Below are 27,895 nucleotides of genomic sequence, written 5' to 3' on the forward strand. Positions count from 1 at the left end.
TCACTAAAAAAGAACTCTTATCGAGTTTAAAATGATTTACAAGAGGTGTGCTAACTGACTCATGTTGCATTTTGAATCTCTTAAGCATCTGCAAATCATAGCAGCATCTTGGCTCATAATCAATTTATTGTCAACATATAACAAGAGAATAGTAAAGTTGCTATCATAAAATTTTCTAACATACACAATAATTTTGCTGTTGTTCTATTATAGAAATGACTCACCATAAAATTAAACTTCTTATACCACTACCTTAAAGCTTGTTTCAAGTCATACAAGTTCTTCTTTAATTTGCAAACCATGTATTCTTTCTCTTTTACTTTAAAACCCCTCTAATTGATTCATATAAATCTCATATTACAAGTCATCATGCAAAAATACAATTTTTACATCAATTTGATCAATCTCAAGGTTCAAACTAGTTACTAATCTCTGTACAACTCGAATGGAACCTATATTCACTACTGAAGAAAAGATTTCATCAAAGTCAATGCCCTTTTTTTGGCTCAAGCCTTACACCACCAAATAAGCTTTGTACCTCACTAGCTTTTCATCATCATTTTTTAACTTGAACGCTCATTTGTTTTTCAATGGTCTCTTACCTTTTAGAAGCTCGATCAACACATTGGTGCCATTTTTTTTTTCAAGAATCCATTTCTTGTTGCATTGCTTCCAACCGACAATTCTTTTCTTTAATGAGACTGTAATTCTTGAAAGCTCTATAACTCCCCCTCATTAGTAACTAAAATATAATTAAAACTAGGATACCTAGTGGATAATTGATGCTCTTTGGTAGACTTTGTGTTCTCTTGCAAACAAGGTTGCCCCCTTGACTCAACACCCATTACATTTGGTTGTGCAATGTCATTATTAGCATTTGACTCACCACTAACTATGACTAGCTTATTTGTACTCCCAAGTTCTATTTCTTATGCATTTCCACCATTTGAGACTCTCCCAAGTGAAATCATTGTTAGGTATCTAGTCATCAAGCTCACAACAACCTGTGTAGACTTCACATTCTTATCAAAGTTTGCTATGGTATAACATATTTGCTACTAACCACCTTTTTCTTTTCATAACCTCTAATCAAATCCTTTATCATCATAACCAACAAACACACATAGAGTGATTTCACTATCAAGCTTCAAGCTAGACTCTTTAGGTACATGCATGAATGCTTTAAACCCAAAGACCTTCAAGTATGAGTATGAAATATTTTCTCATGAAATATTTTATTTTTACCAAATTATACTTATTTTATTTTTATATTACATAATTTCAATGTGATATTTTTATCATTTCATAAACAAAAAATCTAAAAAAAATAATTAATAAAATTATAATATATAAAAAATTATTAATTATATATATCGAATGTGGGACGGGGTGGTAGCTATGTTCCCTATCTCAACGGAGAATTTAATTTTCCTCCATCCTCGGCCATGTCTTTTAATTTTAATATCTAAACTCGCCCCTTGTTAAGGTGGAGAATCGAATTTCGAGTTTAGGTAAAATAAACATATCTAATCTTGACACACGTGCTTGGAATTTTAAAAATTAAAACAAATTTTATCAACTAAATTATGCAATTATTCCCTATACTCTATAAAAAAAATATGAATTTAGTCCCTATATAATAATTTGTGTAAATTGAGTCTCTATACTTTTCTAATTTATTAATTTCAATCTAAACACTAACCGCGTTAAATTTTTCACCATTAAGTATGCTGAGGTGGTGTTTTGACCAAGTTGACATTATAGACATCTCATTTTGTCCTGCATGTTTTGTCAATTAAATTTTTCGTATTTTTTCGCACGAACAAAGAATGTGACAATGTCCTTGCATTCAAATGTGCTTTTGCATTTGACAGAAAGGATGAAGTTAACAACGATAGAGCAGTTTGATGGAAACAATATTACTACAACCATGGAGGTTGTCGTTAATCTTCCCACGAGTAGTGTTGAAATGGTGGAGATTGAGAATGATGATCCTCGGCAGCCATAAAATTATTTATTGTATCATTTTAATGGATATAAATATTTTGGTTGTGGAATTGTCAAGGTGCAAAAGATAGGCATTTTGTCCGGGTGTTAAAGGATTTTGTAAAGCAACATAAATTGTTAATTATTGTATTAGTAGAACCTAGAATAAGTGGGGTAGAGATAGATTCAGTTATTCGTACCCTTAATTTCGATAGGTCTTGTAAAACCCGACCCTATAAACATATGTCATGACATACATGCACTGAGTAGCATGTTATTACGCTAAGAAAGTTTCTAAGAATAGACGAAATCCGGTATTGTACCTAACGGTACACTTGAGTTGATTTAACCTCGAACTAGTTCAAATAGGAATCGTTGGATGAAATTTAATATTTTACAGTCCAGGAATGACTAAAAATGATTGTTCGAAGTTCGAGAGTTCATTTGGGAAAAAATTAAAAATTTTGATATTTAGGGGTAAAATCGTCATTTTACCACCTAAGATAATAATTTGATCATGGAGTGAAATTTTTGACCAAGATTAACTATTTGGAGTATAATTTAATGATAGGAAGTGAAAATTTTCAATTCTGGCAATTTTCGGAACATAGGGGCAAAATGATAATTTTGTCACCCCGGGGTAAAAACCATAATTTCACCACCCAAAACTTGTCAAAATCATAGGATTTATTTATTTTTGGTATGAATAACTATGGTATTTTAAGTGGTGAAAAATTAAAGTTTAAAGGATGAAATTTAAAAAAATGGCCAATGGAAAAGTGACACATGGCACTTTTTAATGATTTAATATTATTTTAATGAAAAGTCAGCCTATTTAAACCCCACATCAGGTGATGGCCGGCCATAAGGAGAGAACAATAGAGAAAATAAAGAGGAAAGGAAGAAAAGAGAAAAACCAAAGGAAAACTAGAAAATTCAAAGGAGAAATCGCGTTTTTCGTCCGTTTACGAGTCTAACGGTAAGATTTTTCGACTTTAACTTGATTTCTACCTTTTCTATGCCTTTATTTCCATTTAGCATGCTTGAGGAGAGAGATCAAAAAGTGAAACCAAGGGATGGCCGAAATTCAAGGGGGAGGATTTTTGAATTTTTAGGTTTTGATTGGTAGTTTTAGTTAGTTAAATGTGTATAGAAATCAAATTGGGCAAGAAAGCATGAAATTTTCACAATATCCACCCTTGGCTGAATGTTCAATGATGTACAATGATGATGAACTGATTTTTATTTTAAGAGAAATGAAGAGAAAATAATGAAAAATGGTTAAATGTGATAGAAAAACAAAGTGAAAGATTTACCCAATTAATGTCCCATTTTTGACCGAATTTTCCAAGGAGGAAAGTGAGCTAATTTTGGTGATTTTAGTGAGTTATTGGCTGATATTTAATGGTTAGAAATGTTGGAGAGAAAATTGGACAATTTAGAGCTAAAATGGAGCGCGTTAGCAATTTATCGGGTGAAGTGTCAAAAATAGGTTAATACCGCGTTTAAGCCGTTTTAGGCTATTGCATCTCATACCATGCATTAGTATAGGATTTAAGTCAATTATATAGTAATTTAGCATCAATGTGGTAAATTGTGAAATTTTTGCAATGTGTCCAAGAAGAGAGCCTTCCGGTAAAGGCAAGGAAGTCGTACCTGACGAACAGTGATCGGAGCACCTAGAAAGCATTTAGTTTGTACAAATGGTGAGTAAACCTATTATTATTGTAAATTATCTAGAGTTTATTTTTAAATGCTCTGTATGTATTTTATGAAACGAAAATGAGATTAAAATGAGATTTTTGATGTTTTAGAAATAAATGTGACAAATAAATATATTGTCTTGATTTTCTGAAATAAGAAACTTTTGATCATAAAATTGAGTAATTGGAGGTTGCCAATTGTTTTGAAAAATATATTTTCCTATGAATGGCTTATGATATATGAGTATATGTGGCTATATTTTATAATTACATTGGGAATTTATGTAAGCTGTCTTTTACTATGCAGGCTTGGTAAATAAATAAAAATCACGTTATACTGTCGAAATTTTATTAAAATTGGTGGGTTTAGTCACTGCAGTGACGGGTTTTCGTGAACTGCCTATTAGAGGAGTACAGTAAACCCAGTTACATAGTTACTCCGGTTGTAGAGGCGATGAGGGCAACTCCCAAGTAATGTTAAAGCTCACTTCACGTAGAACCCCCACGTGAATGTGTAACTCGGCCAACGCCAAGGAACGGCTTGTTTTCAAAACTAACATGTATTTAACATATAAATACCTTAACAACCTTGACGGATTCGGTTAGATACCTCGGCCAAGGTATCCTCGAGGACTAGTTTTGTCTTGAGCCCTATTTTTAATAAAAGTTATAAGCCTTAACAACTGTTTTGGTAAATTACAAATATTTTATGATTTAAGAAATAAATTAAAAACCTTATGAAATGGTTTGTGATTTGTTGTTTAAACTTGCCTCCATGTTACTCGCCTTTAGATATTTATGATAATGTCTATTTACTCATTGGGATTGTAAAATCTCACCCACCTCCTTTCCAAATATTTCAGGCCTGTGGTAGCTTGTAGATACCCGATTTTGTTGAGGATTCTAGTTGACCCCTCTATCACCCAGACAGTAGGTTACTATCACCAACACTTGGTGTATTTATGGGCCACTTGTCATTGTAATTATTATTGTACATTATAACTTTGTAAATTATTGTATGTATGAATTTCTTTTACTTCTAAGTTACAAAAGATTACTTACACGTGTTTCTATAAATATTGTTTTATATAAAAATACTATATTTTTGTCTTTTAATTTATTTGAGCCAGAAACAACTGAAAATTATTTAAAACTGATATGTAAGCCTTGAGGGGTTCCGATTGGTATTTCGGATAATGAGTATCAATCGGGACGTCGCGACGGTTGTCATGAGCCCGAGGAAAGTTCCGGGTCATGACAGGTCTCATAAAGTTGAGGCATTGGGTTTCTCAAGAGGAATCTGGATCTTATGGCAATAAGGTATTCAGCTCTTGGTTATTTAAAACCATTCACAGTGCATACATTTGGCAGTAGAGTATTTTGCAAGCTCTATCTAGTACCTAACAATAGTATATGGACATCCAAATCCATTTATTAGACAAATATTGTGGGAAGAGCTTTCCAACTTTGCATGAAATTTTGACAAGCCATGGTTAGTAGTAGGTGACTTTAACGTATTCCTCTTTTCTCATGAAAAGCAAGGGGGGATCACAAAAAGGTAGTAGACCTTGTTTCAAATTTCAACATTTTATAAATCAATTTAACTTGATTGATCTTAGTTATAAAGGCTCGAAATTCAGATGGAGGAAAGGTCTTCTTTTTGAACGTCTTGACAGAACTTTATGTAATATGGAGTGGCACCTATTATTTAATGAAGTGGTTGTCCAGCATATGCCCTGAATACATTCTGACCATAGGCCACTAGTACTTCGCTTGCAGAACATCGTAACGTTCAGGTCCCTACAGGCTTTCATTTTTAAGCAGCATGGCTTGCACATAAAGAATCTCGTAATTTGGTACAGCAGGCGTTGGGAAATTCTGGTGATTTAGAAGCTGAAATGGGATCCTTTGCAGAGAAATCGAGTTGCTAGAATAATGAGGTTTCTGGTAACATCTTTCACAAAAAGAAAAAATTATTAGCAAGACTGCAAGAGGTAGAGAAAGCTCTAGAAGCTCATCCAAATAGACATCTCAAGGAGGTGGATTATGGGTTATAGGTTGAATATGAAAATGAACTCCATCAAGAAGAAATTGTTTGGATGCCAAAAGGCAAAAACGGATTGGATTATGATGGGAGATGGAAATATAAAATACTTCCATCTTCAGGCAACCCGAAAAAGGAACAAATTAAAGATACTACACCTCAAAAATTCCAATGGTTAATGGTGTCACAATCAAGATTCTCTAAAATCCCAAGCTGTGGTGTTCTTCCAGAATCTATATTCTAAAGAAAATGATGTGGTTCTGGCTTATCCCATCAAAGATATGTTTCCTGCTCTTCATGCTCCAAATTATTCAAACTTAATCAAACCAATTGAAAGAAAGGAAGTTCATGTTGCCTTATTTGAAATGAAGCCGTTCAAGGCCCATGGAATTGATGGATTCCATGCTTTATTTTTTCAATCACAGTGGTCTGTAGTTAGACAAGATTTAATCAAATACATATTGAATATTTTGAAGGAGGAAATATTAGGGCTAGGATGTGTCAATCTTTCGTTACTCTCATTCCAAAGGTGCCAACCCCAGAATTCATATCACAATTTCGACCAATCAATTTACTTCCAATTATTTTTAAAGTGCTGATGAAAGTAATAACTAATAGATTAAAGCCAATCATGAGTTCCATTGTAGACAGAACGTTGTCAAGTTTCATCTTGGGATGGAAAATTACAATAATATGCTTGTAGCATAGAAAGTGATGCATTCTTTTAGGCGAAAGCAAAGAAGCAAAGGGTGGATGATGTTAAAAATAGATCTAGAGAAGGCTTATGACAAGTTTAGATGGAAATTTATCTATGATACATTAATAGATGCTAGCATTCCTACCAAGATTGTATATGTTCTTATTCACAGTTGGAAGTGTAGCAGTGCAAAACTCTTATGGAATGGTTCCCAAACCGAATCTTTTATAAGGAAACTTTGAGAGAAGACAAATATTTGTTGAATTATAACAGAGCAAACGATGACATATGATGCTCTGATATGGAGTAAAAAACTGATAAAACAGAGAAGGATTAGCTGAAGGTGCTACACTACTTTCATTCAGCTATAAGCAAAATATTTATACAAATTATATAAGCTTAACAACTATTAACACAAGAGACAAGTGTTAAGCTGCATCAAAGGCTAAGCATGCAAAATGACACATCATAAACACCTGTGCAAAACACTCAACAACCAGTACAACGAAGCAAAGCCATAACAGATAAAATGATAAAGTCAACGCATGCTTCAGCTCCAACACTCCTCCTTGAAGTTTGCATTGACAACTTTTAACTTTGCCTTCAAGTCTGCAAATCTGGATGTAGGCAGAATCTTTGTGAAAATATCTGCGAGCTGATTTACTGAGGGACAATGTTCAAGAACAATCTCACCACCATTTTCAGCTTCTCTGATTGCATGAAATTTCACCTTTATATGCTTTGTTTTCCCATGAAACATTGGATTTTTAGTGACAGCAATTGTAGACTTACTATCAATTAGAATACTAGTGGGAGTTATTTGCTCAAAGGTTAAATACTTTAGAACTTTTCTCAATCAGACTGCCTGATTCATTGCTGCATTAGCAGCAATATACTCAGCTTCTGTTGATGACTGTGCAACTACAGGCTGCTTATGTGAATTCCAGGAAAAAACTCCATTGCCTAATGAGAAAACATATCCTGAAGTGCTTCTAGAATCTTCAACACTCCCTGCCCAGTCACTGTCAAAATATCCAACCAATTTGATTTCACACATTCTGTTAAAGAACAAGCCATGATGTACGCTGCCTCGTAAGTATTTAAGTATACGTCTGGCAGCTGCAAGGTGAACATTGGTAGGTTCTTTCATAAATCTTGACAGTAAACTAGTGGAATACATCGGTTTAGGTCGAGTATAGCCAATATAGAGCAAGCTTCCAATCAGACTTCTATAGCTGGTGGCATCTTCAAGTTTTGAACCATCCCCTACTATCAGCTTTTGATTCACAACTAATGGTGTTGAGACAGGATTGCAGCTACTCAAATGAAACCTGTTCAGAATGGTTTGAATGTAATTTCCTTGAGATAGAAAAATGCCTTTGTCTATTTGACAAATTTCCATTCCAAGGAAATAGTTCATCAAGCCTAGGTCAGACATCTCAAACTTCTTCTCCATCTTGGATTTGAATCTGTTAATTGCTATTATATTACAGCCTGTGATCATCAAATCATCACCATAAAGAGAGACAATCACTTGAGCTTGATTTTTGTGTTTGAGCACATATAAAGTAGCTTCATTAAAGCTCTTTTCAAATCCAAGGCTTATTAAATAAGAATCAATCTTACAATTCCATGTACGAGGAACTTGTTTAAGGCCATAAAGGGCTTTGTGCAGCCTGTAAACTTTATCAGGATTGGATTCATCCTTAAATCCTTCTGGCTGCTCAACATAAACCTCCTCCTTCAATGTGCCATTCAGAAAAGCCGATTTCACATCAAAGTGGTATACCTTCCAACCCAATGCAGCTGAAATAGCCAATGATAATCGAATAGTCTCATATCGAGCTACTGGAGCAAAGGTATGCATGAAGTCAATGCTTGGAAGCTGAGAATATCCCTTAGCAACGAGTCTTGCCTTGCATTTGTTCAAAGTTCCATCAGAATTAAACTTCTGAAAATCCACTTAACTCCTATTACATGTTACTTCTGAGGTCTGTCAACAATTGTCCAGGTGTTGTTGTGATTGATTGCATTAATCTCTTCTTGCATAGCAGCTTTCCACTCTTCTGACTCTGCTGCTGCTTGGTATGAATCTGGCTCAGATATGGCTAGCAGACTTCTATGATAAACATCAACAAAACTACAGGTACCTCTAACAGCATAGTGCTCATCATCATCATCTGCATCAGCAGTAAACTCTGAAGAATCTATTCTATCTTCATTTGGTTCAAGCAGCTCAATTCTGAATGGAGCTTTTAATGTCTCTGACTCAGATGAATCCCAACTCCATTTAGCAATTTCATCAAAAATAACATTCCTAGATACAATAACTTTATCAGAATTCACAAGATACAGCTTGTATCCTTTTGATTGCTCACTGTATCCTATAAATACTGCAGGTTCAGACCTGTGATCAAGCTTTCCTCTAAAATTCTCTAGAATTTGATGGTAACACAAACTCCCAAAAATTCTAAGGTGACTAATAGAAGGTCGTTTATTGTACCAGACTTCATATGAGGTCAATCTTGTCAAAGCTTTAGTTGGTAATCTATTCAATAGATACATTGTAGTATTGCATGCCTCTACCCATAACTTCTTTGAAAGGCTTTTCTCAAATAAAAGGCATCTTGCCATATCTAGTATGGATCTATTTTTCCTCTCACTCACTCCATTCTGCTGAGGAGAGTAGGGTACGGTTAGTTTATGATTAATGCCCTCTGCCTAGAGAAATCCTTCCAACTGTTGGGAAGTATACTCACCACCATTGTTTGATCTGAGACATTTCAGCTTATGGCCTAATTCTTTCTCAACTTTGGCTTTAAACAACATAAACTTATCAAAGGCATTTGACTTGGATTTAAGAAAATAAATCCAAGTATATCTGGTATAATCATCAATAAAAATTATAAAATATCTGTTACCAGACAGTGATTGATGAAACATAGGCCCCGCAACATCAGAATGCACCAATTCGAGCTTGTTTCTTGCTCTCTGTGGGGTATCAATTGGGAAAGGTTTTCTACTTTGTTTGCCAAGTTTACAAACATCACAAATTGAAGTTGACTGATTGAACTTTGGTAAACTATCCACAAGGTTCTGAGATTGCAACAGAGACATGTAATTATAATTACAATGACCTAATCTTCTATGCCAAAGTGATGAAGAATCAACACTGGTGCTGCTAACTTGCATACAAACTTCAGTTAGATTGACATGAAAACATCTATTTTTCATTTGAACATTCATCACCAGATGAGTCATAAATAGTGCAAACACCATTTTTAAATACCAGTTCATAATTGTTTTCTAACATTTGTCCTACACTAAGTAGGTTTTGTACTATGCCTGGTATTAACAGAACATCATGGACATACCTCAGGCCTGAAGATGTGTGAATGCCAACTGTGCCTCTCCCCACAGCATCAAGATAAACACCATTCCCTATTTTTACCTTAGACTTGTAATTTGTATCCAGATCTGTAAATAAGGTTGGATTTGATGTCACATGGTTTGAACTTCCACTGTCCATAAGCCACTGCTTATCATCAATTTGCTTGCCTTTGGTAGCCATGAACAGCTGATTTTTCGATGTTTCAATCTTCTTAACAACATTTGAAACTTCTTCTTTATTTTCAGGTCTATTCTTACAAACCTTTTCGACATGACCAAGCAGTTTGCAAGCCTTGCACCTTACATTTGGCCTAAAGCAGCAATATGATTCTAAGTGACTCCTTTTCTTACAAAAAGAGCAAACTGAAAATTTTGTTTTCCTGTTTTGAACCCTTTTACCGTGAGTACTTCCCTTCTCTTTAACTTCACTTAAATTTTTCTTGGTTGATGCCTCTGCATGTGCCTTGCCTTTCATCCAGACAGTCAAGGCAAAATCAAACTTATCATTCTTCCTTGCAATCCTCTTCTATTCATCAACTTCAAGAATGTTTACCAAATCAGATATAGAAAGCTGAGAGATATCCCTTACCTGTGCAAGAGATGACACTGTTGCATCAAATCTTTCAAGTAAGCTTATAAGTATCTTCTCTACAACTTTAGCATCAGACAAGTTCTCCCCCAGCAATCGAATTTGGTTGACCACCTTCATCACAGCATCAATAAACTCTTGCACATTTTGACTATCTTTCATCCTCAACAATTCATATTGCTTCCTCAGATTCTGAAGCCGAATCTCCTTGTTTCTAGCAAATCCTAGAAATTCTTCTTCAAGCTTATCTCAAGCTTGTTTTGTTGTCTCACAACTCATGATGCGACTGAAGACAGACTCAGTAACAGCTGAGTGTATAAAGGACAAAGCCCTGTATTTCTTTGCTATATCCTCTTCATATTGCTTCACTTGTGCGAGTGTAGCATTGTCTCTTAGCACTGGTTTTGGTATGTCGTTTTCAACCGCATTTCACAAATTTACTCCCCTGAGGAATGCTTTCATTCTGATGGCCCACACAGGATAGTTGAAACCATCAAAAATGGGTGTTGTTTGTTGTGTGACAGTAGAGGTTGACATTGTGCTAAAGAATGAACTTTTGATAAATAAAAGGAGGCTTTAGCAGGCACAAGGACCGATTGTCTGCTTCGATACCATGTAAGGAAACTTTGAGAGAAGACAAATATTTGTTGAATTATAACAGAGCAAACGATGACATATGATGCTCTCATATGGAGTAAAAAACTGATAAAACAGAGAAGGATTAGCTGAAGGTTCTACACTACTTTCATTCAGCTATAAGCAAAATATTTATACAAATTATATAAGCTTAACCGCTGTTAACACAAGAGACAAGTGTTAAGCTGCATCAAAGGCTAAGCATGCAAAATGACACATCATAAACACCTGTGCAAAACACTCAACAACCAGTACAACGAAGCAAAGCCATAACAGACAAAATGATAAAGTCAATGCATGCTTCAGCTTTAACATCCTTCATACCATTTCAAGGTGTCAAACAAGGTAACCCACTATTACCATATTTATTTGTCTTATGTATGGAGAGACTTTCGCATGGAATCAAATCTGCAGTCTCTCAAGGGCACTAGAAACTAGTCAAATTAAGTCCAAGATGTCCACCTTTAACCCACTTGTTTTTTGTAGATACTCTCATTTTGTTTGCAGAAGCTTCTGTCTCCCAAATGGAAGTTATAAAAGGTGTTTTAGCATATTTTTATGCTTGCTTAGGCAAGAAGGTAAGCATGGAAGAGGCTACCTTTTGTTGTTCAAAGAATGTCAATAGCAGAAGTATCAATGAGATCAAAATGTGCTCAAACTTTATCTATTCAGAAGATTTGGGACAATACCTTGGGGTGCCACTGATTAACAGTAGAAAGGGGATAAATAACTTCAGCTATTTGGTAGATAAAGTGCAGAGTAGATTAAGCTCTTGGAAGGCTTCTTCTCTACCTTTTGCTGGTAGACTTACTTTGGTAAAATCTGTTTTGACAACCATCCCCTACTATACTATGCAAATGGTCTCTTTGCCAATTGATATTTGTAAGAAAATATAAGGCTTATGTAAGACCTTTCTTTGGGGGGGGTGGTGATGTTGATAACAGAAAAGTCCGTTTGATTTGTTGGCTAGATTTATGCAAACCTCACCAAGAAGGAGGGATGGGCATTCGACGTCTTAAATTAATGAATGACGCTTTCCTTCTGAAAATAATTTGGCAACCGTTAACCAGGCCGGAAGCTTTATGGGTATAGGTGTTAAAAGGTAAATATAATTTTGAAGTGGATAGGCATCCCAGGAATATTCATCGGCAAGGTGCTTTGGCATTGTAAGTGTCGCTAAGCAGGCTTTGTTAGGCATTTAATGTCAACATACAATGGGCACTTAGAGATGGGGTTACTATCAGATTCTAGACAGATATTCAACACTACTAACTAATGGAAATCAGTTAAATAAGCATGAAGTGAAAGTTGTCCAGGTTCGTGAATTCTCAGCACCAAATGGAGAATATAATCAGGATAAGCTACTGGAGCATGTGCCAAAGGATGTAGCCAGAAAGATCGTGGTGTCCATACCTCTTTCATTAACTCCCAGTCCTGACGAACTGTATTGGGCCCTCACTTCATCAGGTGACCATACAGTAGCTTCAGCCTATGAATATTTGCGAACACAGTCAACAAATGAAGCTGTACAAACAAGTGGAGTGTGAAACATTACTTGGAAATGGCATGGTCCCCAAAGAATCAAAATGTCTCTACTCCACTACCTGCATGGACAAATTCTCATTAATAAGGAACAACAACACAGAAGAATGATTAATAATCCGAATTGCTTCTAGTGTGGCTGTGGGGAAGAATCAATTCTTCACTTATTAAGGGATTGCTCAGTTGCAAACATAATTTGGATGAAAGTCATCCCACAGAGCAAGTGGGACCATTTCTTAACTCTTCCATTGTCAACATGGTAAGTGAGGAACTTAAAAACCAGCAGCAATTAGCTTTTGACAACTCTTGGTCAATTGTTTTTAAGACCATATGTTGGTATACATGGAAGTGGCAGAAATTACATATTTTCGAAGGCAAGATACAACCTGTGGAAAGCAAGTTAAATGTGATTCCTACCATGGTAGTTTCCATTACCGCTACTTTTTCTTTGCCGGAGAGCATAAATTCTTTAAGTTCCAAGAAGGAGGAGGTTTTTATTGGTTGGAACCCACCGATAATAGGTTGGTCTGCATTAAACTCTGATGGGGCACACTGCTGCAGCGGGATGTGCAATATCGGATTCCGATGGACATTGGTTAAGGGGATTTACGGTGAAGCTTGATAGCTATTCTGCCTATCAAGCAAAACTGTGGCAGTATATATATCACAGTCTTAAACTTGCATGGGAATTGGGCTTCAGAAGGATCTGGCTTCAAGTTGATAATAGGATGGTGGTTAATGCTATCACTACACCGTCATCACGTCCTTATGCAAATTCAGATTTACTCCAAGTCATCAGAACCTTCTTACAACGGCAATGGGAGGTTAAAATTTTGCACATTTATCAAGAAGGGAATATGATTGCTGATCATGTGGCGAACATAGGTTTTACCTTAGAAGAAGTCAAATCAATTTATTCTCGTCCTTCAGTTGAAGTTAGGAGATTAAAGGTGTATGACATGATAAGGGTTTGTTTTCTTAGAATGGTTTGATCTTAATAAAATTTCCTCTTAAAAAAAGAAAAAAAATTATACGGGAAAAAAAGAAAACAATACAAAATAAAAAAATAAAAACAAGATAATGTTAAAAAGAGTTCCTATCTGATCATCTTTTAAAAAAAAAAACAAGTTAAATTCAGTGAAAATTTAAGGAAAAAAATTTTAAACAAATTCGACTAAAATGGTTCCATAAAGACCCATCCATCAATAATAAAAAAACACACATCAAGTATCAAAGCCAAGGATACATGATTACAAGTAGAAGATACTGATAAAACTATCAAGCAAAATAAAAAACAAAAATCAAGCAAAATAGAGAGAGCAATCGGCAAGGTGAAAGAAAGTTTTTTTTTTTTTTTGTTTTCTTTTGGATCTTTAAGCCTAAGGTAAGCTTTTGTTTCCTTTTTTTAGTTTTCCTTTTGATACTTACTTGTTTTCTTCTGATATTTTAATCAACTTAATGATAAATTGATAATTTCTTTGGTTACGATATCTTTATTGTTCTATATTTTAGATTATTTTAGTTTCTTTGTCATATATAGTAAAACATTTATGATTTAACATTTGATAAATTAATAATTTCAATTAAATAATATTTTTAATTGGTCCTGCCTAGGGATCAACATAGTAAATTAATATTTCGCTAAATTATAAGAGAATATATTTAAAAAAACACTTAATATATAAATTAATAATCTCCTTATACATCAAAATTATATATATATATATATATATATATATATATATATGTATGACTCAATATGATTATAATGTTACTTGTTTTTTCTTAAAATTGATGTCTCATTGGACCTCATCTATAACTTTTCTTAATGCATTAAGAAGTTCTGATGTAGTGTTCTCGTATTATAAGAGAAAATTATGTAATATGATTATTGCTTTAAGTGCATCTTTGCGTGAGACAAGCTCTAGTACAAAACTATCATTTTCAACTTCATCTTCTTTTCTTATAATGTTTTCAATAAATTTCTCGTCACGAATAATAATAATTCGTAATTCAATAATTTGGTAACATTCGTATAATCATAATATACAATACATGTATTAAGTTCAATGTTTTGAAAAAAATAAAAAATATCTTGATAAATTAATTTTTTTATTAACTAATATATAAATTAATAAATTATTAATTTATTGATCAAATAATCTCTCGATTAATTAATAAATTTCATAATCTCAAGAGTATTAATTTATAGAGATTTTTAAATATCTTTGTTCTAGGATTATAGAAGACATAAATTGTAATTAATAATAATGGTAAATAAGCCAACCTAAATGTGTTTATGTCATAAAATATCTATTTAATTTGTGCAAATCATCATGCCAAAAGGGATGGCTCATTGGGAATTTCTAAGTGAGGAAATTTTCCAAAATTATGCTAAAAGATTAGAGATTTTGGAAATTTTCCATACAAAAGATTTACATAAATATTAATAGCAGAGATAATTAAATAAATGGATAAAAATATAAGACACAAATAAATAAATAAATTTCAATGATAGAATATCAATGATGCCAAAAGTGATGACTTCTTGGAATTTATAGGTGAGAAAATCTTTCAAAATTATGTCATAAGAGTTGGAGGTTTTGGAAAATTTTGGTTACCAAAGAATTTTTATTTGTTTCAAAGTAAAATAAATTAACAAAGTCAATAAAATAATAAAGTAGAAAACAGGTCAAGGAAATAAAATTGAATATTGAGCTAAATATATTTAGTAAGGTTAAAAGATGACGCATAACTAATTAGGTAACAACCAAATGGGTGTTTCCTCACACATAAATGAACTTCTGGATCTAAATATGTTTCCATATATTGAACCTATTCTTTTTAATGAACTTAAATCAAATGTAAGACCTCATTAGCAAAAAGACAGATATATCTTAGTGGTTAATCGCACCTAAACCAAAAACATTAATGACAACAATTCTTAAGTCAAACAGTTGAATTTCATGACTCACAAGTTATGATGTGACATTTTTTTACTGATATGGCATTGATTATGTGTTAAAATAGCATTTATCATACTAACATGGCATTGATTGGATTAGTAACAATTTATGTTGACATGACACTTATTAACGAGGCCAAAAACTATTAACATGACATTTGTTGACATGACTATTAATGGATGATCATATGAACAAATAAAATAAAAAATAAAAAAAAATAATTATAATATTTATCTCACGATTTTTCAAAATGAATATAAAAATAAAATAATTATGAAAATAATATAAAAATAAAATTTTGAATTATTAGAATTGAGTTTGATAAAATAATGAAAATTTAGAAGATGAAAATAAATAGTAATTAGTTTGTTTTAGTCAAACCATACAATGCACCCAGATGTGTGTAGATATGGAAATACTTACAAATCTTTGATTTTGTTTCCATAGCAAGTAGGAATATGAATGGAAAGGCCAGACTACCTTATTTGTTTATTTCTTTTTTAAAAAAAATTAACTCTAAATTTCGTATATAAATTCAAATTAAATTTTTTAAACAAAAATAAAACAAATATTAAAAAAAAAGTAAAATACTCACACTCTCTAAGTTTTACTAGATCTGGTGTTCCCTTGGGAGTCTCAATGTGCACCCGAGAGTAGCACCGGTGCTTCCTTAAAGAGCTCGATTGGGGCTCTCCAAAGGAGCTTCAATGCTCCTCGTCTGGGGAGGTTTTTTTAAATTAATAAAATTATATAATAGTAATTTTAAAAATTAATCAATGGTAAAATTATCTTTTTATCTTTGTCACGTCATCCAATTGATAAAAACATTAACAATTGACTAACAACTAGACTTAAGTGTTCAATGAGAAAAAAAAATTTTAAGTGGAATATTTATTTTAAAAACTAATAGATCTCTTTGTAATCTCGACTAAAACTTAAAAAAATAAGGGTATTTAAAAAAAAAAAAAGCCAGTGATCAACGGTACATTGCATCTTGATTTTTGGTCACGTTTGTAAGTGTCATATTTGTATATATTATTGTCAGTTGGATCAATGTCATTTATGGGTGATAATTGCATAATTCGATTCCGAATAGTGGTATTTTATTTTTGTTATTGGGCTCTGACAATTGCAATGGCATGAAAGCTCGAAGTTTCGATGTTTGCAGCCCAATAGACGAAAAGGAGGAGAAAGGAACAATTCATATCACGAAACTAACTATGCTTTGTTTTCGGGCACGGGGCAAGGCCTAAACTAACTTTACGGCTCAGGGAGTCAGGGTCATGGGCTTTCCTTTCTGGAAGGGAGAAGCTTTCCAAGTTTTCCATCTATAAAAAGTAAGAACTGAACTGTTTTTCAGTATTTACTCCCAAGGCGGGTCCAGTGGTTGATCTCTGATGCTCTGGTAACTGTTCTCAGACTTCTGCCGCACTCTTTAACAATTTATATCTATCTCCATTAATGGGTCTCTTTTTTTTCATCTATTTTCGGGTGAGATTGTTTTTTTTATTCATCAATTATATTGTGTTTATATTCCATATGAGGTTTTATCTCTGTTTGGTTGCTGAGAAAGTGTATGGGAAAAAAATTGGTGTAGAGAATTTTGTTAAAATTTGTTTTTTTTTCTTTTCTTTCAGTAAATGGAATTAGAAAAAATTTGGTTTTCCCTGAGATTGCAAAATTTAACGAATTTAGCAGTGGAGTGGTAGAAAGTTCATGAAATTTTAGTTTAAGGGAAGATTTTCATTCATTATTCAACGTTTTTTTAAAAAAAAAATAATGATGCTCTTTAAAGATGAAGTCAAGGTTATTTTTGTGTAGATACCTGTAAAAGAAGTAATCTTACTAGATCTTTGTTTTTGTGTTTTTTTTTTTTTAAATTGTGATAGAAATGTAGAAGATATGTGGATTGTGCAAAAAACTCTTCGATAATGTTACAACCGTGCTAATTAACTGGGAAGTAGGGGCGATTATGTCTGGAAGCAACTTGTGCTATAGAGGGATGGTTGGGATATATAGTTGATTGGTTGTGAATATTTATACGTGTTTGTGTGTGTGCATGTGTGTGCCCGCCTCTTGGATCATGCCATGACAGTATGAATCAGAGTATTTTTCTCACAAGGTTGAGGCATGACATTTTCTTGTAAGATTTTGGCTAGGAAGAATGGATTGGTAGATGGTAAGTTAGCATATTGTTAAGTTTGATGGCATAAATGAGCTTAGTTGGAGCTAGAGAACCATGACTAAGGATATCTACATCTGGCTGCAATTTGTAAAACCATGATGACAAGCAAAGCTATGGGCATTAATTTTTTAAGGATTTTGGTGCTCAAAAAATGAAAGGAAAAAAAAAATACTAATACTGCATCATTTGAAATTTTGTAGGATTAGAATTGAGGAACATAAAGGCATTGGTGAGTCCTTAGATGGTTCTCCATTTGACCCGGTGGAATTTTAGGGTTGTATCTGGCTAGTGCGTCATCATTTATTGTCATTCTTTTTTGGTTTGTTGTCTTTGATGAAATGTATGTATATTCAATTTAATGACTTTGTGTATAAGAAGACATACTTTATTAGAGAAGATGGAGTTTATAACAAACAGTTTTAGTTGAAATGAATAAGAAAGATTGGTCAAGTATGTTGATTCTCGGTACGGATAATCTCTCCTAGGTGAACTCCAATCAGAAATCTCAGTCAGGATTTATTATGACATATAAGGTGATTAGTTTCATCCAGTTTTAGGGGAGTCTAATTGTTGTGCACATTTTGTTAATTAGTTGTAAACAAGTCATATAATGTGTTCTGTAAGTTGGACTAGATTGTTATATTATGCTCTGTTTCATTGGGAAGTTAGCATGTATTGGATAATTGATGATTTGGGATTTAAGCTTGGGCATCTTGTTGATTCTAAAGAAGTAATTGTTTAAGGTTTCAAGGGTATGTTATGTTCCTCTGGGAGGAAGTTTTTGTAAGAGTGTGTTTTTTATCCTTGGCCAACTCATGGGCAAAGGGGATGTAGTTCATGCTTTAAGTTCTGAAGAAATGCTTCGTGATATGTGATAATGAATCTACACACATGCATTTTAGTTTTGTTATCGTTTGGAGCTTGTTTGTCCATCTGATGATGTATATGTTTATCTTTTTTTTTTTTTTTGATAAGCATATCTGTTTATCTATTATTCGGTGTCACCTTAGAGACATGTCAATTGAAAGCTTTGTTTTCATTTTACCTCCACATTGAATTTATAGTTAATACTTTGAACGAATTTATTTCAGTTGAAGAATTATTAAGCAAGCAGATTAGTTAGCTTCAGAAATTTAAAGGGAATGAAATGGAAAAGCCAGTGAAGTCAGATAGGATTAGCAATCTACCATGGGATGTATTGAACAGCATCCTCGTGCACCTGCCACTAAGAGATGTGGCTAGGACTAGTCTCTTATCAAGAAAGTGGAGATATAAGTGGACTAGCCTCTCGCAGTTTGTTATTGACGATAAATGCTTCCCCTATTCTTTGCCAGACAAAACCAGGTGGGGAGAGATTAGGAGAATCTTTCACCTGGTTCAATCAAATCACAATGGCCCAATAGAGAAGTTTAAGCTTGCTGCTTATTGCTATCCAGACCATTCTGATTTAAATGAGTGGATAAATTATTTGACGGTGAAAGGTATCAAGGAATTAATTCTTCAGGACTTCAGTTTTATTAGGCGTTTTAAATTGCCTTCGTGCCTTTTTTCTTGTCCTCGACTAATCTGCTTAGAGCTTCATGGCTGCATTTTGAAGCTCCCACCCACATTCAGAGGTTTTAATTGTCTCAAAAGTCTTCAGCTCGCTCAGGTTTCCATTATTAGCGAGACCCTAGAATATTTGATTACTAGCTGCCCTGCTCTTGAGAGACTGACCCTATTGAACATTGATCATTTAGCAATTCTTAGAATCCGCAATCAGAACTTGAAGTACTTGAAAATAGATTCTGAATTTGAAGATATCTTTCTTCAAAGCAGTCCACTTTTGGCCAGTGTTGATATTCGCATGATCCCTGTGGATGGAAGATCTATGCCTTGGTCAGAGGAAAGGGATCCTTCCAACCTAATCAGAGTTTTGGGCTGTCTATATGGTATCAAGAAGCTCACTTTGTCCTCTTATTTTATTAAGGTAAAATATTTCTTTTCCGTTTCATCCTTTTGCAGCTTACCGGTATATTTCTGTTACTGAGGTAATAGAAATTTTGCATTTGTTTCCAGTTTCTTGCTAATGGCATTTTACCAGTGAGACTTCCAAGACCACTCCTTAATCTTTTGGTTCTTGACCTTAAAGAAGTAAGATTTAATAGTTTTAAGGATGTTGCAGCTTTCTTTTCCATACTTAGAAGCTCCCCAAATTTAGAGGAACTCATTATATCGGTTAGTCATTTCCCAATATCCTCTAGTATTTGATATGAGTATATTATACCCCAGTTCAATTTACTACATTGTTCTTTCTTTTTTGATAAATTATTTGTACTTATTGACTTAATGTGTTGTTGCCCTTTTAGGTTGGCCATTCAAATGAGGTCATCAGACCTGTTGTTGATTTTCTGAAAGATCAGTGCCTGTATAATTTCTTCTTCAGCCAACTTAAAGTGGTGAGGATCAGAGGCCTCTGTGGCACCAGACCTGAATTGGAATTTTTAAAGCTCATACTTGCTCATTCTCCTGTCCTTGAGGCATTGACTGTAGTAAAATATGGAAGTGAGAGAGTTCCTGAATCATTGTTGCTGCATGTTGAGAGAGCTTCTGAAAAGTTGAAGATTACGAGCTTATCTTTGTAGGCCAGCTATGACATGCAGGTGAAAGGGATCCTCAATGGTTGTTACTGCAAAGTGAGAAGGGTTCAACATGTAACAGGTGCGACTTTTAGCGCACCTTGTAACTGTCAAGCGTTGACCTATATCTCAGCATTCTTTACTATAGAGTATTTCTTGTTTTGTAGAAAACTAGAAGAACATGAATGGCATTGCAGTGTAAATGATATTTTTTCCTTAATAAGAGATGGAGATTATGTTGGAAGCATTGAGTGAATGTCTTATTCAAGATGGGGGCTATAATGTTTAGGATATCTGCTAACATGTCAGCATGTAAATGTCACGGCAATATTATCACGTCATCGTATAGTACCACATGGCATTGTCACGTCATAACTCTTGTGTCACGTGGTATGGCATGTCATCATCTCACGTCATGTCATCAAAATGTGACACATCAGTACTGACGTCATCTTTTAACAGTAAAATTAGATGTCGTTAGGAAAGAGTGATTAAATTGACGTAATTTTTAAAATTAAGATATTAAATTACTTCGATTTTTAGTATATTAATTAAATTGAACAAAATTAAAGAATACATGAACTGAAAAGTCTTTTGATCATTTTTAAACCTCACTTATAAAGGGACTATAATAGTAAAAGAAGGAATAGACTTTCACTTTGAATACATGGCTTTTATCAAATATGGTGCATATATTGCCTAATGTGAGAAATTCAATAATATATTTATGTTGGGTTTTCGAAGGGCAATTTTGTGTACACAAGGAAAAAGAAGCCTAGCTGGCCAATGCCAGGACCACGTCGATTTCCGTGAAACCCCCTATCAATTACCACTACTGCTTCTTGATTTCTGTATAGCCCATCACTCTGGTAATTAAATTAATTATACTTTTTTTCCTTTTCGTTGATTTCAGTTTTCGTATTAGGTTCATGTTATGCCTTTATGTCGAGAGAAGAGAAACAATTTCTGATTTAACTCAGGGGAGAGATTTATTATTCCTAAATAATAAGATGAAAGAAGATTTTATATTCGTAGGTCTTAATAATAATATTGTTTGATGGAAAGGAATATTAGGTTTACTTCTCCCAGCAGTTCTCAAATACAATTATTTTCTTTTTTTTTTTAATATTTTGGCCACTGCAGGTAACCAGGGAGTAAACAAACAGGTGGTTTGGTTACAGTCATACGCATGGGTGAGAGAATGAGAATATTTATTTAATTTTATTAGAGAAATTAATGTAGGATGAATTGGTTTTCTTGCTCTATGGATTACATTCGAGTGAAGGAGAAGCAGCCTCAAAATACTGAAAATTTACAAGAAACAAACTTGGACAGACTCAGCTATCTTTCAGCGGAGATTTTAGACTTCATCCTTGAGAAATTACCGATGAAGGATGCAATTAAGACAAGCATCTTATCGAAAGAGTGGAGATATAATTGGTGTTCAGTTTCACAGCTAACAATTGACTGGGATGGTAGAAAAGGCATATGGTATCTGATTAGCTCAACTATCAATCAATACCTACTTAACCACGATGGGAACATTGACAAGTTGAGTTTCAGAAGCAGATATATCTACTCGGATCGAACATATTTTTATTGGATTGACGTTCTATCAAGGAAAGGTGTTAGGGAGTTGGTTTTTGAGATGCAGTACAGTCTCTGTACTCTCACGTTGATTTGTTCACTGTTTGCCTGTCAACAATTGAATCACTTGCAGCTCTTCAATTGTGAAATCAAGCTTCCTGAAATGTTCCAAGGATTCAAGTTTCTTGCCTCCCTCAACCTCCATCCTGTTCGAATATCTCAAAATGATCTTGAAAGGGTAATCCTTGACTGCGCTGCTCTTGAGAGATTGACCCTGCTAAGCATTCCTAAGTTGGGGCATCTTAAAATTCATGCACCAAACCTTAAATACCTCAAGTTTAGTTCCTCTTCAAAAAGTGGATTCGGTCTTGAAAATACTCCACGTTTTAAAAATTTTTAGTAACTAGACCTAGAGAGATCTCGTCTCTCCTGAATTTTGCCCATCTTCTTTGAAGCTCTCTTTAAGTGTATATATGTTGAAGACGCATGTGGGAGAATATCCTCTAAAACAATGATTGTGTACCAATCCTCGGCTTGTCAAATTTTCAATTGTGAGACAGAAGGATTTTATACCAAAAACAAAGGTTAAGGACTCTTGTTCAATGTCCAGTGGAAGGTAAACAACTAAATACTTTAGTACAACTTGTAACCCTATAAATACATAAACTAGGGTTTAAATCAAACAAGAAAGCATGACTACACAATGGGCCTTCTAACACCATTTTTCAGCACTGCCGCAAGCAAAAACAAACAGTAGCTATCAGTATTCAATTGGTTTCTGGTTTCCGCTCCAAGAGTCCTTGAAGTAATTTCAACTTCAACATCCACCTCATTGTTGTTAAAATTTGTAATTAAGGAGCTCGAAGAGTTAATTTTCACGTGCCCTAGCTACTCTTGAGACATTGACCTTGTCCAGAATTATCAAGTTGAAGCATCTCAAAATTCATGGAAAAAATCTTAAGCTCATGGAACTTACTTCTGTTTGTGCAAATATCCATGCAGAAAGTACTTGGGATCTTGCCAGCCTCCACCTCAAGGATGTTGAGACTTGAGATTGATGTAAACAAACTTCAAACATTTATCCTCGAGTGTCCCGCTGCTCTTAAGAGACTACCCTTGTTACGAATTTGGAACTTATTGGGGCATCTTCTTAAAATTGATGCGCCAAATCTCAAGTCCGTGGAACCTGATTCCATGCCTACAAACAACAGCTCTGAAAGGTCTCGGCACCTTGCCAATGCCTGCCCCTACCTCATGGCCGACCATGTTAATGAAGATAAAAGCAAAAATTTCATTCTGAGCTGCCCTTCTCTTGAGAGACTGGCCCAGTTGAGGCATCTTAAAACTCATGGACCAAATCTTAAATACCTAGAAGTTGGTACGGGGTTGGAAAATATCAGCATTGAAAATAATCTAAATTTGGTAAGTTTTACTATCAGCTTGGGGACTCCGGACGTTCCATGTCTGATTTATCAAGTTCAGCGAAGCATGGTGTCCTCAGATTGTTGCCCATTCCTTCTCAGCTCCCAGCTCTTGAGATACTCAACTTTTTCTTGGTAATTTTGCATTACTCCACCAATATTATTTGGCTCATTTTAGTTTTGACAATCCAAGTTTAACTCAGAATGAGGTTCCAAAGTTTCAACTCTGGTCAAGATTATCTACCGAACAAATTAATTTTTAAATGTATATTTAAAAAAACCTTAAATTTTAAAAAATATACATTTGATAATTAATTTGTTCAAAATTTTTAATCAACATTTTTTAAAATTTTAATAAATAATCAATTAAAAATTAAATTAAATTAAAAAATTGACATAAATCAAAATAAGACAATATATATGAGACGGATTGAACAGTATATTTTAGTAAGTAATACCATAACGACGATCTAATAGATAATGACCTAATCTAAATGGTACTTGTTCATCTACTTCTTACTATCTTTTTTATAAGGTTACACATAAGTAATCATTACAAGTAAAATCAATCAAACTTAGGGATTTAAATAGGCAAGTAAGCAGAAAAAAAATTTAACAAATAGTAGGGGTACTAAATCTGCATATTCTTGTTACTATTATTAATTAAATATGATTGTGCAATGTAATAATTGATTCCATTCATCTTTCTTTGACGACAGTCTTTTGTTTTCAACCAAAATCATTAGTCCCCAGGGGCCATTCGCCCTCCCATTACCAAACCTTCTCTCTCTCCTTTCATGCCCACGATTGAATGACATCAAAAATCTACATACAATTATTCAAAAATAAAAGAAAAATACCTTCATCCCTTAATTAATTTTAACTATAATTTTACACGGATCTATTAATTTTTAAAATAGACAATTCGTCTCAAAAGAATATATTTTACTAAATATATAAATTCAAATGTTAGTCAACTATCAATGTTTTCATTAATTTGATAATGTAATAATATTGAAAGGACAATTTTATTCTTCATTAATTTTTAAAATGATCGTACCATGTAAATTATAAATTTTATTTTTAATTTTTTTCTTATTTAAAAATTTTATCTCTTACCTTTTTCGGCGGCCGAAGTGCTAGATCTTCCTTCCCTCTGTTTAGGTTCGGGGGGTGGCCGGTGAGGAGCACCGTCAATTAGCCTGAAAAAGAGGTAAAAAAAGAAAGATCTTTTTGACCTTTCACACTCATTTGTTAACGTCATTTATGCATTTGAGACGAATTGTTCATGCTAAAAACTAATATATCTATGTAAAAATTATGATTAAAAATTGAAAAGTTTAAGGTATTTTACTGAAAAATAAAAAACGTGAACATATATAAGGAAAGAAAAAAAAACTCTTTAAAAGGTTTAAATAACTGATATGTTGGTGTATTTTCAAAATCAAAAGTTATGTCACATGATGAAAAACTATCTTAATTCAAAGAGTTATATCACATAAAGTGATATAATGTGTCTATTAGATTATAGGTAGGTTTTCACGTAAATAGTTATATCTCTTGAAAAAATTACATCCAAATGTTATGAGACAAATTGAAAAGACACTATAGTTCAAAAGTTAAATATGAAAAATTATTGTTTTAAATTATAACTCAAAAATTATATCTTATTAAATGAATAATTGTCTTTTCATAAGATGATTATTGAAACAATACCTTTATCCAAAAATTGTGTTTGGTAAAACCTAAAGATGTCTTTTAGACAAAATGGTGTCATAATGAAAGGGTTGTGTTCTTGAAGAAGAGACACTTGCATGTTTATATAAAGAGCTTGTTACTAACCATTTTGAGATATCAAATAAAATTAAACACACAACAAGAGCAGATATATCAAGAGCAAGAAAAGTGTTGTGTGTTCTTTTAAGATAAACACTTAAGTTCCCATCAATCACAAAAACTTTCAATTTTTTTATAATCTACTTGATGTAAAAAGTAAGCTCTAAAGTCGAACAACTTTATAAACCCTTAGATGTATCTAGCAATCTATTTTCATAAAGTGTAATACGAAGTTAGACGTTGGTTTCATTGTATTTCTAAAACTATTCGTATTATTCTCCTTTACATATCGAGTGGTGAAGACAAAATAAGTTTTAAAAATAGAGTTTATTGAAAGGCTCACTTTGAAGTCAATTTTACCAGTTCCTTGAATCCCATAGAAACCCCATTTGCACCAACATGATACCCGTAGAAATCCCCATCAATGCAATAATAATAGGTAGCTATATTACACTGGTCAAAGGTCAGCAAGTGTAGAAGCAAAAAGCCAAAGGACCCAAATTTGGTTCATCTAGAAGTAGAAATGCAGAGTCTGAAGGAGTAGACTTAGACGTTTAAAATCATCCATTCTTTAAAATGTAGGGACAGATAAAATCCCAGGGAAAAGACAAAGTGAAAGACTTGAGACTTATCGAGTTTACCTTGACAGAATATAAGCAAGAAGAAGCCAAAACATAAACTGTCATGAACACTTAAAATCAATGAAAAAGTCGTTTTATTTAGAACAAGGTGCTGTGACATGGAAACCCCACTAAGCCAGCCATGTGCAATTTGCATGCAAATTTTTAGAAATAAAAATAAAGTGATCATCACAAGATTCTCTCGTACGACTAATTAATCCATTTTTCTTCCTTTGCTACGTCAGATACCGCGTTTTTGTTTTCTCTTTTTGCCTTCTAGATTTTGGATTTTGCTTTGGGTTTTCTATTCTTAATTTTAATCCTTCAATTTTTGTTTCTATAAATATGTTTCGGATTTCCATTATGTAATTCAACATTTTACATGAAAAACATGAAATCTAGTCAATAAAATCGGATATGGCGAAAAAATTTAAATTGATAAGGACAATGGTGCAACGGGTTCGACCAAATAATGCCCCCACGTATGAATTTTTCACAATTAATATGATCAAACGTTGTTTTATATGCATCGATTTTTTCGTTCTTTATATATGGAATATCAGCTGCTGTTCCTTTTCATGTATAATGGCTTGAAAATCAAAGAAACAAAATGCGAAACCGTGTTTCGAAATTTCTTCTTTTTCCGCTTCAATAATTCGGATATCACTTTTGATACCATTGCAATAATGTTTTCGTATAACTTGGGCAGGTTTACCGAATCAAGCCCACCTTTCGCATTCTAGTCATTGGCTTTTCGTTTTCTTTTTCTAGTTTGAACAGAATCATTTAATAAGTTTCGAAGACCTTTCCTATATATGTATATAGCTACTTACTTTCTTCGTCTAATAGGATCAAGTACATAAAATAGCCCCCCACTCTTTAAATGTCCTTGCTCTTGACACCATTTTGGAAGAAAGTCCTGTGAAGAATTTTACTTGCATTTCCATTGTCATTTCTTTTGAGATATGATAATGAGTTACACAATAAAAGATATCTTCTTTTATCTCATAAATCTTATCTTTCGTTTTCTAAAATTACTCTGTATTCTTTTTTTTAATTAAACAGTCAAAAGAGAGTTAGAGGTCAGGATTTCAATCTTGAGACCCTCCCTTGTGTACGTCTTTGTATGCAAGTACTGTCAAAAGTTTATGCACAATATATTATATTTATTAAAGTAAATCTAATGTCCAATTAAACCCCATCATCGGGCCATCGTGTACCATGGCCCAACTTTTCCTTTTGGGCCCTGACGTTACAAATAAGAAGTATCAAACCGTTGACCAGTCTAATAGAAGAGGAGCCTTACATTGTTGACACAAAAAAGTGAATATATAATTGGTTTAAAAATAATAACTAGTAATAATTTTATGTGTATTTATTTTTGTCAATGGTTAAATCATACATTCAGAGTGTATCAATATTCTCATAAATAATTCTCATGAAGTATCGAAGTATTTAGTTCATGAATAGTAAATATATATTTATCTTCTTAGTTATTAAAAAAAAAAAGAATCGAGTTTGAATTCATTTTTCTCGATTAAAAAAATAATTATTATAATTTCCGTGAGACATTAGGACAAATAAATTGTTCCATGGTCAATTCAAGTTCTTATACACCCTTTTTAAAAAGTCATAAAACATAAAGGAACTTGACATTTTACATATTGTTTTAAAATTTTTTGACTAAAGCCATGTCGCTTACTTAGCTTCAATTCAAACATATATAGAGAACGCTGACTAAACTTTTTTCTGATAACAGCAAAAGACTGCACTTCCAGGAAGCTTGATGTCAACAGTTGAACAATCAAATATATATATATATCGAGAAATAAAAGGGTCACTTATAGTTCCCAAAAAAGGGTAGAATATCTTTCATTTGCCCTTTTGTGCTTAAGAATATAGATTTGAAAGGTCTTTCACTAAGCAATTGGAATTTTATATAATGTATTGAGGATGTTGACAGAGGCAACATCTCGGTAAACGATTTAATTAGTTGTCTCATATCATTGTGCAGAATTTAAAGGAATTCATTATCAGCCGAAGCAATTCCAGGTGATCCAATCAACCTGAAATTT

At 33.4% G+C, this 27,895-nt stretch overlaps 2 protein-coding genes across 5 annotated transcripts; both read left to right on the forward strand.

The window, feature by feature from the left end:
• On the forward strand, nt 16,799-20,607 carry LOC18601836 (F-box/FBD/LRR-repeat protein At1g13570). 4 transcript variants are annotated; one of them, XM_018120367.1, is made up of 4 exons: nt 16,802-16,958; nt 17,939-19,707; nt 19,797-19,955; nt 20,087-20,607. In XM_018120367.1, the coding sequence occupies exons 2-4, from the start codon at nt 18,886-18,888 to the stop codon at nt 20,360-20,362; spliced, it is 1,257 nt and encodes a 418-aa protein (XP_017975856.1). In that variant the 5' UTR covers nt 16,802-16,958; nt 17,939-18,885; the 3' UTR covers nt 20,363-20,607. The 4 variants fall into 4 exon arrangements, with proteins under 4 accessions (XP_017975857.1, XP_017975856.1, XP_017975854.1 ...); XM_018120365.1 differs by having other exon boundaries at nt 18,830-19,707; XM_018120368.1 differs by lacking the exon at nt 19,797-19,955 and having other exon boundaries at nt 16,799-16,958; nt 18,830-19,707.
• LOC108661593 (F-box/FBD/LRR-repeat protein At1g13570-like) lies at nt 21,107-22,343 on the forward strand. The gene is made up of 2 exons (XM_018119041.1): nt 21,107-21,225; nt 21,500-22,343. The coding sequence occupies exon 2, from the start codon at nt 21,600-21,602 to the stop codon at nt 22,341-22,343; it is 744 nt and encodes a 247-aa protein (XP_017974530.1). The 5' UTR covers nt 21,107-21,225; nt 21,500-21,599.

The sequence above is a fragment of the Theobroma cacao genome, chromosome 4 (assembly GCF_000208745.1).
Source record: "Theobroma cacao cultivar B97-61/B2 chromosome 4, Criollo_cocoa_genome_V2, whole genome shotgun sequence".
NCBI lineage: Eukaryota > Viridiplantae > Streptophyta > Magnoliopsida > Malvales > Malvaceae > Theobroma > Theobroma cacao.